This window comes from Ascaphus truei, chromosome 4 (assembly GCF_040206685.1).
Source record: "Ascaphus truei isolate aAscTru1 chromosome 4, aAscTru1.hap1, whole genome shotgun sequence".
NCBI classification, from domain to species: Eukaryota; Metazoa; Chordata; class Amphibia; order Anura; family Ascaphidae; genus Ascaphus; species Ascaphus truei.
The window spans coordinates 10530613-10543349 of NC_134486.1; the positions used below are offsets into that span (position 1 = coordinate 10530613).

The window sequence follows — 12737 nt, forward strand, 5'->3', positions numbered from 1 at the left end:
TACATTTACTGTATTAATTCCATGATTTCTGTTCATTGAATTCTGAATACCATCGCAAGAATGTTGCCACTATATCTCCAGATGACTAAATTCTGTAATTCTTTTTTACTATTCCATACATTTTACACTGACATTCATTATTACATTTTAGTGTTGATGTTGATGTTACACACATTCAATGGATTATTATATTTTTAGGACATGTCGTTTATGGATATGGCCACATATAATTGGTACTATAGCAATTAATTAATATATGGCAATTTCAGTGTCATTTAAAGTAATCTTTGGAGATATGGTTGTATACTATTTATCATTGAGAACAGGCTGTTAATTTAGATTGGTGAATACCTTGTCTTTATATGAACGACTGAGTGCCTATATAACTAATCCCTGTTTAAGGATGGTTATAGATGTAACTCTGTATCTTAGCAAGTTTTAATATGATTTGTACCCTCATTGCGATTGATTGTTTATTTAGCTTCGATTGGTTTATAGTTAACACTATTTGTTTTATTACAACATAAGAGGTAACTTGCAATGAGGTTCACATGGTTTCTTCCTTCAGCTGGATGTTTTTCAATTAGTATCTTTGATCTGATTGTTTGAGATTATTGTGGTTTGGAACTAACTATAGATACATTCTAGATAACATATACAGTCATGCACTCGTCAATGAGAGGGTCCTCGTATAGGGAATATACCACTGAATGTCTATTATGTCTAATTGCCTTCAGATGTTATTACTTCATGGGAGGGGCTATATTACTTACCAGTGTACCCACTCCTGCAGACTCCTTGAGAACGCACTGAATAGCGTGGGAGGAGAAATTTTTGTCCCTTTTCTACTCTATCCCTAGAATATTTTTTGTTCTTTAACATGTAACTCAAACCTTTTTTATTTTTATACTACCCGGTGAGTTGTTCGGTGTCCTTTTTGTCTGGATAGCTGTCCAACCAATCTACAGTTTTTCCATCCACCAGGTGGCAGCCTGGACGACTGCAATGGATCTCCGGACCTGGTACTCCGCCTTTCCCCGCTGCCCAAATGCTATTCACACCTCTGGCATCCTCTGATGTCCAGCAGATTCACCGGCGCCTATGAGTTAGCCCGGGCAGCCTGTTTGGACATCGGGTCCGAATGTAAAAACCCATTACATTATATTATTAAAGTATATTTTTATACACTAAGGCAGGGGGTGCAAACTTCTTTCCCTGCGCCCCCCTATTAGCAGTCCCCTCACTCCTGCGCCCTCCCTAATCCCCACTTACCTCCGCTCCGGCGCCATTTGACCCCGCGTTGCCATGGCGACGCGGGAAGGAAGCCGCCGGAGCCAAGGTAAGTAAAAGTTTACAGAGACCCTGCAGCTCCCCTGGCACTTAATTTAAGTGCCTTCGGGAAGCACGCGGGGCCTCTGTAAAGCCCGTGCCCCCCCCCCCCCGCCGGCAGTCTCGCACACCCCCTGGGGGTCGCGCCTCCTAGTTTGCGCACCACTGCACTAAGGTATATGTTTAATATACGTCTGAGTCTCTGGGTACAGGGGACAGAATAAGAAAATGTTGTACTTTTATTTCTAGGCAGTGTAGGAAGGTTGGAGCACAACGGAACAGCTCCAACCTTCCTACACTGCCTTGCTGTCACCTTTGGAAGACCGGATGCACCTACCAGAGGAGGAATATCATGAAGACCATCCAGATGTGAGTAATACTACTCTTACACCTTTTTACTGCTCCACAGCGATATATCTGACTGGACACTAGCTAGTGGGAGTTGATACTTATCTTAGTGGAACTCCATCCAGGCCATCGTGTCATAGTGGAAGTAGGTGTCATATCCAATTAGGATTATTGGTCTATCATTTTCCTGATCTTCACAGGTGGAGAAATTATGTTAAGGACTCTTTGTTGTTTTGATCTGTGTTTTTGAGCACCATACAGCATTTTTTACGTTGTACTTTTATTTCTAGCTGCCTTATTCCCCACACTCTATCTATTAGACTCAGACTGAAATCTGAGTCCCCCCTCAATCTTATATATGGTTGGGGCACCCACAAACCCTACACTAGTTCTGGGTCACCTTGGCACAAGTTCGAGTACCCCCCTTAACCTATGGATTCCCTCAGCTACAGGGATACCTATTCATCCCAGTGCCTCATTCCCCTACCGTCACAATATGGATGCCAAAAGGGGTGCGTGGTCAACACTACCCATGCTTATGGGCATCGTGGCTGCAACAGGGGATTAGGGGTGGTCAGTTTTTGCCTTGATGGGACTGCCCCTGCCTCGGGTGGAGAGACTGTGGATGCATTGCCTTGCCCATCTGACGTGGGCTAAGTTGATGATGGCCATGGTTTGGGTGCGCATAAGTGCATCAACAGTGGGTTTGGGCAGCCTTTCTAAGCTAGGCAGAGTGGATGAGCCAAGGGGGGGAGATTTCGTGGTATCTCAGCGGACATGCTTCAGGAGACCAGTGGCGGTGTCTAGCAAATGAGCTGGATAAGTTGAGCAGGTAGCTCATAGGGCTGGTTGGCAGTGTTTCTACAGATGAGTGGAGGTAAAGGCAGGGTACAATCACCACCAGAAGGAGAAAACTGGGTATCTGGGGAAGTTGGGATAAGCTTGTTGCTCATAGGGCCGGTTGGCAGTGTTGCACCAAGCAGCTGGAGTTAAAGGCTGGGTTCAATCTCAGCCTGAGGGAGGTTGAAATGAGGATCTCTGGAAGCTTGGGTGGTGGGGGGGGCATCATTTTTTTTTTTTCAACTTTGTTTTTATTAGTTTTTTGTGCATACAGACAATAGAATACAGGATATTGTTAAATGATTCAGGTATACACCAAACTTACTAGGACAACTTACGAAGAACGGACGTACTTTGGGGGGACCACAGGACAAGACAAAGACAGACCCACAACATTTAGGGAAAAAGAGAAAGGGGCGGGTTGGCGGGGGGGGGGGGGGGGGGGGGGTAGGGGGGTAGGGGGGTAGGGATGGGGGAACGGTGTAGAAGAATCGTTTTCCACATGTTTCTCAGGTGTCCTGCACTACCACTGCGGTTGCTCTGATCCTATCCACTTCTCGTGGGGCTCTGATTCCGGCTCACATCTGTTTCTCGGCGTCCCTCGTATCGCGATAACGCTATATCCCTGGGGGAGCCCTACTGTCAGATCGTCCGTCCCAGCTCCCGGCCCTTCATCCAAGGAGAACTCACCTCTATCTATTAGAGCCAAATTGTGGCATCATTCATCCCCGGGATATCCGTCTGGGCCAACCACAATGACCAGACTTTTTCGAATTTATCGGCCGAATCGTTAACCAAACTCGTTAACTTCTCCATTTTGCAAATGAACCAAATTCTGTTTCTGATTTTATCAATAGAAGGAATCGCATTCTGATTCCACAATGCTGCGGTCTCGCATCTCATAGCGGTAGCAAAATGTGCTATCAGCTTGTTACCCGATCTAGATACCTCATTTGTGGGTTTACCTAATAAAAATAGCCATGGGTCCAGCTGAATTCTGAGCCCCAAGAAGATCCTCTGCAGCCAATCTCGGATCTGGGTCCAGACCGGCACTATTTTCGGGCAAGACCACAGCATGTGTACCAAATCCCCTTGTTCCCCGCACTGCCTGGGGCAGAGCGGGGAAGAACCCCGAATGAATTTTGCTAATCTAACTGGGGTGAGATACCACCGTAATAATACCTTATATGAGTTCTCCTTCAATGTCGTGCATATGGAGCTAGAAGCTGCGGCTTTGAACACCGCAGCCCAGTCCTCGTCCTCTAGTTGTGTCTGGAGATCCTCTTCCCATTGTACCATGAAACGGGGTTTGACTGTCCTGTCCGAGTCAGTATTAACCACCTCTCTGTATAAGGCAGAGATCAGTCCCCGCGTGTCCGCCCCGCGCACGCAGAGCTTTTCGAAATTAGTCAACGGTGGTCTCACCGGGTGTGCGTTATAAAATGCCCGAACCTGGAGGTACCTCATAAAATCAGTGTTAGGTATGTCCGTTTCCGACTGTAATAGTTCAAAGGATTTGATCTTGCCTTTAACCTCCAGGTCCTTCAATCGACTAATCCCCAATTTCCGCCACAGCGGGAAACTTTTGTCTGCCAGCCCAGGAGCAAAGTCCGGGTTGCCATATAAAGGTGCCATCAGTGTGTGTTTGGAGGTTATAGAGCGATTACCTTTAGAAGCCTCCCAGACCGAGAGTGAGTTGAGCACAGAGGTCAGCGGAATGAGTATATCCTTCACCCGTGTCCTCGGGTACCAGATCAGATCCCTGAGCTCAAGCGGGGCGCACACCTCTCTCTCCAATGCCACCCACCTCCTGAGCCCCGGGTCACTATGCCACTGCATGATTTGGCACAATTGTGCCGCTTTGTAGTAGGATATAACGCTCGGAACCGCCAGGCCACCAGCTTCCTTAGCTTTCTGCATCATTTTAACTTTTATCCGTGGTTTTTTACCATTCCAAATAAATTGAGAGATTGCTTTTTGGAGCCCTGTAATGTCTGCTCTAACCACAGCAATTGGAAGAGTTTGGAACAGATATAAAATACGGGGAAGGATATTCATTTTGACACTATAGATCCTCCCCAGCCACGAAATACCATATGCCTTCCAATCCTGTAGCTCTTTTTTAAGAGTCCTCAGCAGTTTGGGATAGTTTGCCGAATATAAGGAGCTTGTGTTTTTTGTGATATGCACTCCTAAGTATTTCATGGAGGAAGGGCACCATTTAAACTCAAAATTGAGTTCTATTAGCTTCTCCATTTCCCTTGGCATATGTAGGCTTAGGGCCTCTGATTTAGATTTATTAATTTTAAAGCCGGAGATCTGGGCAAAACGCTCTAGAAGCTCAAACAGATTGGGCAGCGAGATGAGCGGCTTGGTAAGGGTTAGAATAATATCATCCGCGTACAGGGCCACTTTGTGCTCCTGCGAGTGGATCTGCACTCCGGAGATATTAGCGCTATTCCGAATTTGTGCTGCGAGTGGTTCGATGCATAAGGCGAAAAGCAGGGGCGAAAGCGGACATCCCTGTCTCGTACCACTCTTAATTGGAAATAGTTCTGAGGGGAATCCCTGATGGACCACCCTGGCTGATGGTGCTGTGTACAGCGCCTTGACAGCCTGTTGGAATATGCTTCCAAACCCAAATGCCCCAAGCGTGGACTCCAAGTATGGCCAAGCAATCCTGTCAAAGGCCTTTTCCGCATCTAAGCTTAGGGCTATACTCCGAATCTCGTTGGCTCCTACAAAGTCTATTATATCCACAATTCTTCTAGTGTTATCGGCCGCTTGTCTACTTCTAATGAAGCCAACTTGATCCGGGTGGATGAGCCCTGGCAGGATTACATTTAATCTGTTGGCCAGTAATTTAGAGTAGATTTTTACATCTGTGTTAATTAATGATATTGGCCGGTAACTTTGGCAGCTAGTGGGATCTTTATCCTCTTTATGAATTACCGAGATCGACGCCTGGAGCATCTGTCCCGGAAAGGGCTCTCCCGCTAATACTCCATTAAACAGTTGGAGCATGTGTGGAGCTAGAACTCCGATAAATTTTTTATAGTACAGGTTGGAGAACCCATCCGGGCCTGGGGCCTTTGATGCTTTTAAGTTTTTTACTACCGCCTCTAATTCTTCCCTTGTAAAGTCGCGTTGTAGGGCCTCTTGCTCCATTCTGTTCACTTGTGGCAAGGCTGCGTCTGCCAGGAATTTCTGTAGATTACTACTCGTCCTAGCGTTGTGAACCACCTTCTCCCCATTATATAGCTGTGCGTAAAATTTCGCAAACTCCCCTACTATGACTTTTGGGTTTGAGGAACTCTGGCCTCCTACTGTCTTAATAGACGGGGGGGCATCATTTTGGGGTCAGGGGGGTGCACTGTCACAAGTACCTATGCCTGGGGCGGTAGCGGCCACTGGCATGAAGCAATGGAAGATGGAGCCCCTGATTTGGTGTGCGATGGTCAGTTTTGGTTGGAGAAGTGGGGGTGGTGCTGCCTGGCCCTCTGCACTGATGAAAATTTGAGGAGTCATACTGTTTCCAGTAATCACATTGGGTATGTTGAGTCTTCCAGCGGGACAGCAATGGGGCCCCGCCCAACCTTCTGGCACGGTGGTCAGTTCTTGACTGGGCAAGGCCAGTGATGGGGCGGTGCCTGCCTCTGGTGGGAGGCTGTCATGGCGCGACCTGGCCCTCGGTGGGCCCGGCTGAGGCAGTTAAGGTCTTTGATGGGCTGTGGTTACAGTAAATGCCTAGTGATGGCGAATGGCAGGTGCTCATACTTCTTTGGTTACCTGGTGCTCTTTTGCAAAGTTGACGATCAGTATATGTTTCTGGAACAGGTTAGAGTTATGTAACATCACGATTCCGGAGGTTCTGGTAAGTGTCTTTGTGGGCATGGCGGTACGGGACAAGTTTAAGGGTGGTTTAAGGGTGGTTAAATAGCCTCTTTGGCTGTGTTTTTTGGGGGTAATTGCACTTTAACCTTGCCAGACGGGGCTCTATGGATCGGTAGCACCCCCAGGTGGCTGTGCGTGTGCAGGGCTCACTTAAACATGACTTCCTAGAGCCGATTCATACTAAGCGGCTGGGCTGGTGCGGTACCCAGCTTAGGAGGAGTTGCAAGCTATGGTTTGAGTATCATTATCCTTTACCCATTGGAGAAGCCCCGTAGTGATTGGAGTGGCGCATGGGCAGTGCTTATTTATACGGGACTCCCTGGGGCCCATTCTCGCTAAAAGGCAGGGCCGGTGCCGTGCCCGGTTTGGTGGGTGTTTGGGCCATTGTTGGAGTATCATTTGCTTTCACCCGGTGGTTGAGTACTCTGACAAGGTTAGCATGTATCGGGTTTACATGATGTATTTTAATAAAAGTCTTTGAACCTCCAGGCTTTTGTTTGTGTTTACTTATTATTAGTATTATTATGGGGTTAGATATACACAGGGAGGGGGAGGAGCTCCATTGCAGGCTCCAAATTCATGAGCACAACTGCCATCCAATAAGATAATAGGGCGACAACCTGGAAATTACTTAAAAATAAATACAAATCTGAATTCAATACTAAAACTCAGTAGTCTGCTTTGAATTACAGTTAAGACACATAGGGCTGTACTTACTAAGTAATTCTAAGATGCAAGACACCTTATACCCATTTTAAGTGAATGGGCTGTATGGCTTGGTACTTTATAGTAAATATGCCCAAAATATGTTCTGTTACATTAAAAATATTACCCATCTATACTAAACCTTTATTTCTACAGAGATATTGGTCAAGTGTCCCAACCTTGACAACAAAGAGTTCTTGATAACCAGCAACCAGACCAGAGAGGAAGGGGCCCCTGTAACATGGAACCCTGCCACCCAGACCAGAGAAGAAAGGGACTCTGTATCATGGAACCCTGACACCCAGACCATAGAGAACATTGCTCCTTGCCAAGGTTCGGAAGAACTTACTGTTTCAGTGAAACAGAACGGATGGTGCCAACAAGTAAGTGAAAATAACTGAAATTAGAGGTGCAGCTACACACACAAGAAACAGGGCAGGCCCGAATGCACACAAACACACAGGCACACACACACACCCCTCTTCCCACTTAATTTCCTTCTGCTCATAGCCATCTCCTAACCATGCTGTTTCCGTCTCACTGATGCTTAGTCCCGCCCCCAGGCAGTAATGGACAGTCTGATTACCTATCAGGAAGGAGGAAATTGTCCAGGCCCCAGCAGTTCTGGGGAAATTCCGAGGCACCCCAGTATCACTCCTGTGGTTTCCCCAAAATAATAATATATGTGCTCTGTACAACCAAGCAAAAACAAAAATACCTACAGTATGAATCAAATCATTAACAATGCTCCCAATAGCAAATTAAAATAAAATATGTTTTACTATACAAAGTGCTAAAACACCATAAATTGATCTGTTAAGAAATAATAACTTTTTTTTCATATAATGCTTTTCTCCCAATGGGAGTGCGCAGGACATAGGAATGTTACAGACACAGTCCCTGCCCGGGTGAGCTTACAAGGTACTGTATGTGTTTGGTGCCTGAGGCACAGGGAGATAAAGTGACTTGCCCAAGGTCACAGGGAGCTGATACTGGAAATTGAACCAGGTTGCCCTGTTTCAAACGCTAACTCTATAAACAATGATACTATAAGGGGCCTATTCAACTTCAGCTTCGATAAGATCACTGCCATATCGAGCGGGTTGACATGTTCCTACCATTCGGTATGAAATTTGTGTAATAATGGTATTCTGTAAGATATATCGCCTTCCAGATACCGTTTGGTACATAAATTCCATACCGATCGAGTTTGCTGCGGCTTTTTAAGAGATCTTACCGTGTGATTTCCCTCCAGTCTCTAAGAGCTGCGCAGAGAGAGCTGTATATCCCTACAGAGCTCTTAAACGCGATCGCCCTACTTTAATTTTAATAACATAGAGTCTCCAGAGCCGAACCACATTCATTTCAGGTTCGAGGACCTGGTTCTTCCAGAGGTACAGGCCTTTGTATCGGATGCTGGTATCTCCTGCAAGTTTACATGTCCCATGTGACGTGACCGGGACATTTACACTTGCAGGAGATACTGTCCCGGCCAGCTTTATTCTAAAGCTTGCCGGGTTAAATGCGGGCTAACCACGGGGCTTTTCTCCGATTTGAATCGGAGTTTCCCGCGTGGCGGACGCTTCAATAGATAATGGTGCTAATCATTGGTGCTTATCATTGAAAGCGCCCGAGGCGCGGGAAAACTGGACGAAAATAGCCGCGCGCCATCCGCGGGTTAAAAATACCCGCGGAGGCAGCCGCTTTAGATTAAAGCTGGCCGCCACTGTACTGGCACCCCATATTGGGGCCTGTACCTCGGGAAGCAGGTGGTCCCCAGAACTGAAAATGAATGCGGTTCCGGTCCAGAGACCCCCTGCTTTAAGAATGTCATTTAAAATAAAAACAACTGCTACCACTAAGGTAATGAAGGGGTTAACCACCAGTACCCGATTTTCTGGTGGCAGAGCGGGTGGGTGAAGGTTATAGTGGCCACAGGGTGGTGGTTAGGCCTCCCGGGAAGGAATAACCCCTCCCTTACCTTAGCAGTTACAACTGCTAATGAAGGGCTTAACCCCCATCGTGAGGCTTAACCACCCACCCCAGGGCAACTACTCCCTTCACCCACCCCCTCTAACACCAACAACACCACACAGGTATAGGCATAAGTACTATTAGCCAAATCTGGCTAATTGCACCTTTTGCTCATTCAAATATGCAATATAGTAACATTGTAAAACATACTGGACACCTAACAAGGTCCTTTTGTAGGAGCTTGTTAGGTGTCCAGTATGTTTTACAATTCTTGTTCAGCTAGTCTTGGCTGTTTGGAGGGTGGCAACCTCCTACCTAATTGAAGCTCATCCCCTCCCACATTTTAATGGTTAAGGGCTCACTCCATAGCATCTTCCACTCAGGGGAACTGGCTTGCTTGCAGTATGGTTGTGACAACTGTAATACAGAGTGCTTTTCCTAGTAATGTACAGGTTAATAAAAGCTTCAATCAGACTTAGAACTTTGCAACTAATATTGACAAATTTACTATAAATCATTCTTCCTGTTATTATACAGGTTATTAAGAATTTATATTAGCGTTAGGGACCCCTGAAATATGGTCTGCCATGCCGTTGGCTCAGGGGTTTACAACAATTTTGGCCAAAAATGTCAAACTAAAAGACCATTTTACTTTATAGATATTTATACATATATATTTAGGCACTGTACTGTGTATGAGTTTCACTGGATGTTCTAAAACTGAGCTTTGTCTGTGTTTTATGTTCTGTCTCTGGTTTTAAATATAGTAACATTACAATAAAATAAAAAAATACATACATTACTATAAAAATCCATTGGTTATCACTGTGGCATACATGGCCACATTGGCAAACAACGGCCACCCTACTACCCATCCCCTCTATCCCAAATGACCCTCCCGCATCCCAACACACAGAACAGATTATCCAGATCTGGATAATAGCGCTTTTAGCAATAGCTAGCAACCCTATAATAAATAAAAGTAGAACTTACCCCTGCCAGGATGAAGGCCATCCTCATGTTCATCCTCATACTCCGTCTTCTGTGGCAGTAACATTAAAATAAAAGAACTAGTTATTAGCCATTAACCCCTTAATTACCTTAGCGGGTAGTAACCGCTATGGTAATTAAGGGGTTAATTCCCTCCCCCGATACCCACCCGGGAGGCCTAACCACCCTCCCCGGGGCTTATACCACACCCCCCCCACCCACTTTATCCCCATCACCACACACACAAATGGGCAATATCCAAATATGAGTGTAAGTGCTTTTGCCCATTTGTGTTTAAAAAAAATAAAAAAATACACAATAAATAGCAATAAATAAAATTGACATTTAAATGCATTAAAATAAACAGTAGGCAATAAACCCATTGATTGTCACTGTTTTTATCTATGCCCTCAATGGGGCACAAATAACCACATGAAAATGAATAAGCAACATAATTTTTTTTTTAAATAAAATACAATCAAAGTGTTTATTGCCCTTGAGAGGATGAAGGCTTTCATCCTCCTCATCAAATTGCGGCACCAACAACTCTTTTCCCACGAAGCAACGATTCCCATCTTGAAGAACACCATGATGAGCAGAAGTCCATGATCTTCAGTTGCTTTAAGAGGTGTCACCAGTGAGTAGATCTTCTTTTCTTTCTTTCTTATCTTCAACAGGTCCAGGAAATGTTGGCACACCGTCTTCTTCATGTCAAATGAGACATGACAAGTCTTATATAAGGCCTATGAGACGTCACATTTGACAGACACACGGTACATCCACCAAACCGATTGGTGGATGTACCGTGTCTAGGCATCAAGTTTGGCAAGGAATTACTTCTCTACCAAACTTGCTAGTATCACATTGTACAATCCGATTGGTGGATGTACCATATGATGCCTTCTCTTTTTAGGGTGATCTGATCTGACAACACTTTAAAGGGAGGTGGAATGGAGGGGGCTATAGGTTATACAGCAATTATAGGACCTGTTGTTTCAATTGGATTCCACAAATAAGCAACCATCTATTAACTGGTGATTAATGAGGCTTAAATAGCCGGACATGTTATCCTTAGTTCATACCCCCGAAGAAGAGACCCGCAATTTGACATCTTGAAACGCGTAGGGCTTGTGGCACAGCGCGGACACCGTAGCAGGAAAATAAATTCTGTGGTGACTTCAGCAGGAGACGCTGAGCGACGAAGAGTCGGAGGAGTCAGGATTGCAAGGCTTGCTGCGTGACCGGAACCCAGTACCAGTGGACAAGCAGAGGTTCAAGCACCAGTGATATATCCACACAAAGGCTTATGTCCTAGTCACTTGTAGTGAGTAGGATTTCAATTTTTCCAAATCGGTGGACGAGTCAAAAAATATTGCTTATAGCATTTGTTTTAAAGGTGTAACATGATCCTTGTGCATAGTTATTAGCATGTACATGTGTACATTTTTATATGTAAATTGTGATATGCAGTCTTTTTTCCACATGGAATATTACATTTTATACCTCTGTCGGTATCCCTGATTTATAATAGTCATTTCTCTACCTTAAGGATAATGCACTATGGTGTTGCATATTGTGTTTATGTCTCCTATCTCCTGCGGGGGAAGTTCTTCATCTGACTTCTAAAGATCCGGATTCATCTATATTAAAAAAGACCAACAAGGACTTGTGTGTGTTTTTCCATAGTCCCAGCGCCTGAAAGGTCTGTTTTGCTCTCACAAAGCTAAGAAAAGAAGGACTTAGACAAAATTGTGAAATAGTTTTATTTCTGACATTGTATATAATGGTATATGTTTATGCACTGTATATGAGCTGGGGATTTCCAAGTACATGGTTCTGAGAGATCCTGTGGCTATCAAGCCTGGTGTCACTGAGTCTACTCGGGTCCCAGACTAGAAAGCCACAGAGATTGCTGAGCGGACGAGTTAGACTCAAGTACCCTCGTCCTGGCATGAATGGAAGTCATCAGACTACCATTCGCCCAGCCCAGACCTTGAGACGCCTAACTCCACGGGTGGCTTTTGACTCACAGGCGGCAGAGGTGCCAAGTTGGCGCATGCCCCTGTCAGATTTCTAATCCATCCTTGCCCGGCTTCAGTAGACTGGCAATGCTCTGATTGGCTGGTAGGAATTCTGCCACGTTCGGATTGGCTGTAGTATTTCATGAATGGGACTGAAATATTATAAGAAATCAAGCAGCCAATCCGGTCCTCAGATTCTAAGCGCCAAGACAGCAGCAAATTTGAAACCAGCGAAAGATGCTCTTGGAGAAATAGCAGCGAGCCGGCATCAGAAATTTGAAGGCAAGAAATGTTCTAAGTCCCACTTTTCTGGGCCAAGTTCTGAAAAGAGAACGCAGTGTCCGCGGCTGAAACTACACACCGAAAAGAGTACCAGGACGTTTGATACTATCTCCCGGTCAAGGGATTTTGTCAGCTCCGGAAGAGATACAGCGGTGGCGTATGGTAACTCATGCTGATTTGCATTTCAGGACTTTGCGGGCTAAACCCCGGTAACCTAAAGACATTGTTTTACGGACTGTAGAAGCTAGGAAAGGCAAGTTTTTTTCACCCAGACCCCCAGTAAGTGTGTTTTTCCATTTTATATTGTAATTCACTGTGTGTACGTCTGTTTCCAAAGAATAAATCACAATTTAT

The 12737-nt window shown here is 45.2% G+C and overlaps 1 protein-coding gene across 1 annotated transcript in view; it reads left to right on the plus strand.

Moving 5' to 3' along the window:
- LOC142492219 (killer cell lectin-like receptor subfamily G member 1) overlaps positions 1-12737 on the plus strand; it is a 78895-nt gene that overhangs the window by 27159 nt on the left and 38999 nt on the right. Inside the window, exons 2-3 of the mRNA XM_075594888.1 lie at positions 6555-6612; positions 7273-7499. Of these exons, the coding sequence (XP_075451003.1) occupies positions 6555-6612; positions 7273-7499 (285 nt within the window). The remainder of the gene's footprint in view (positions 1-6554; positions 6613-7272; positions 7500-12737) is intronic.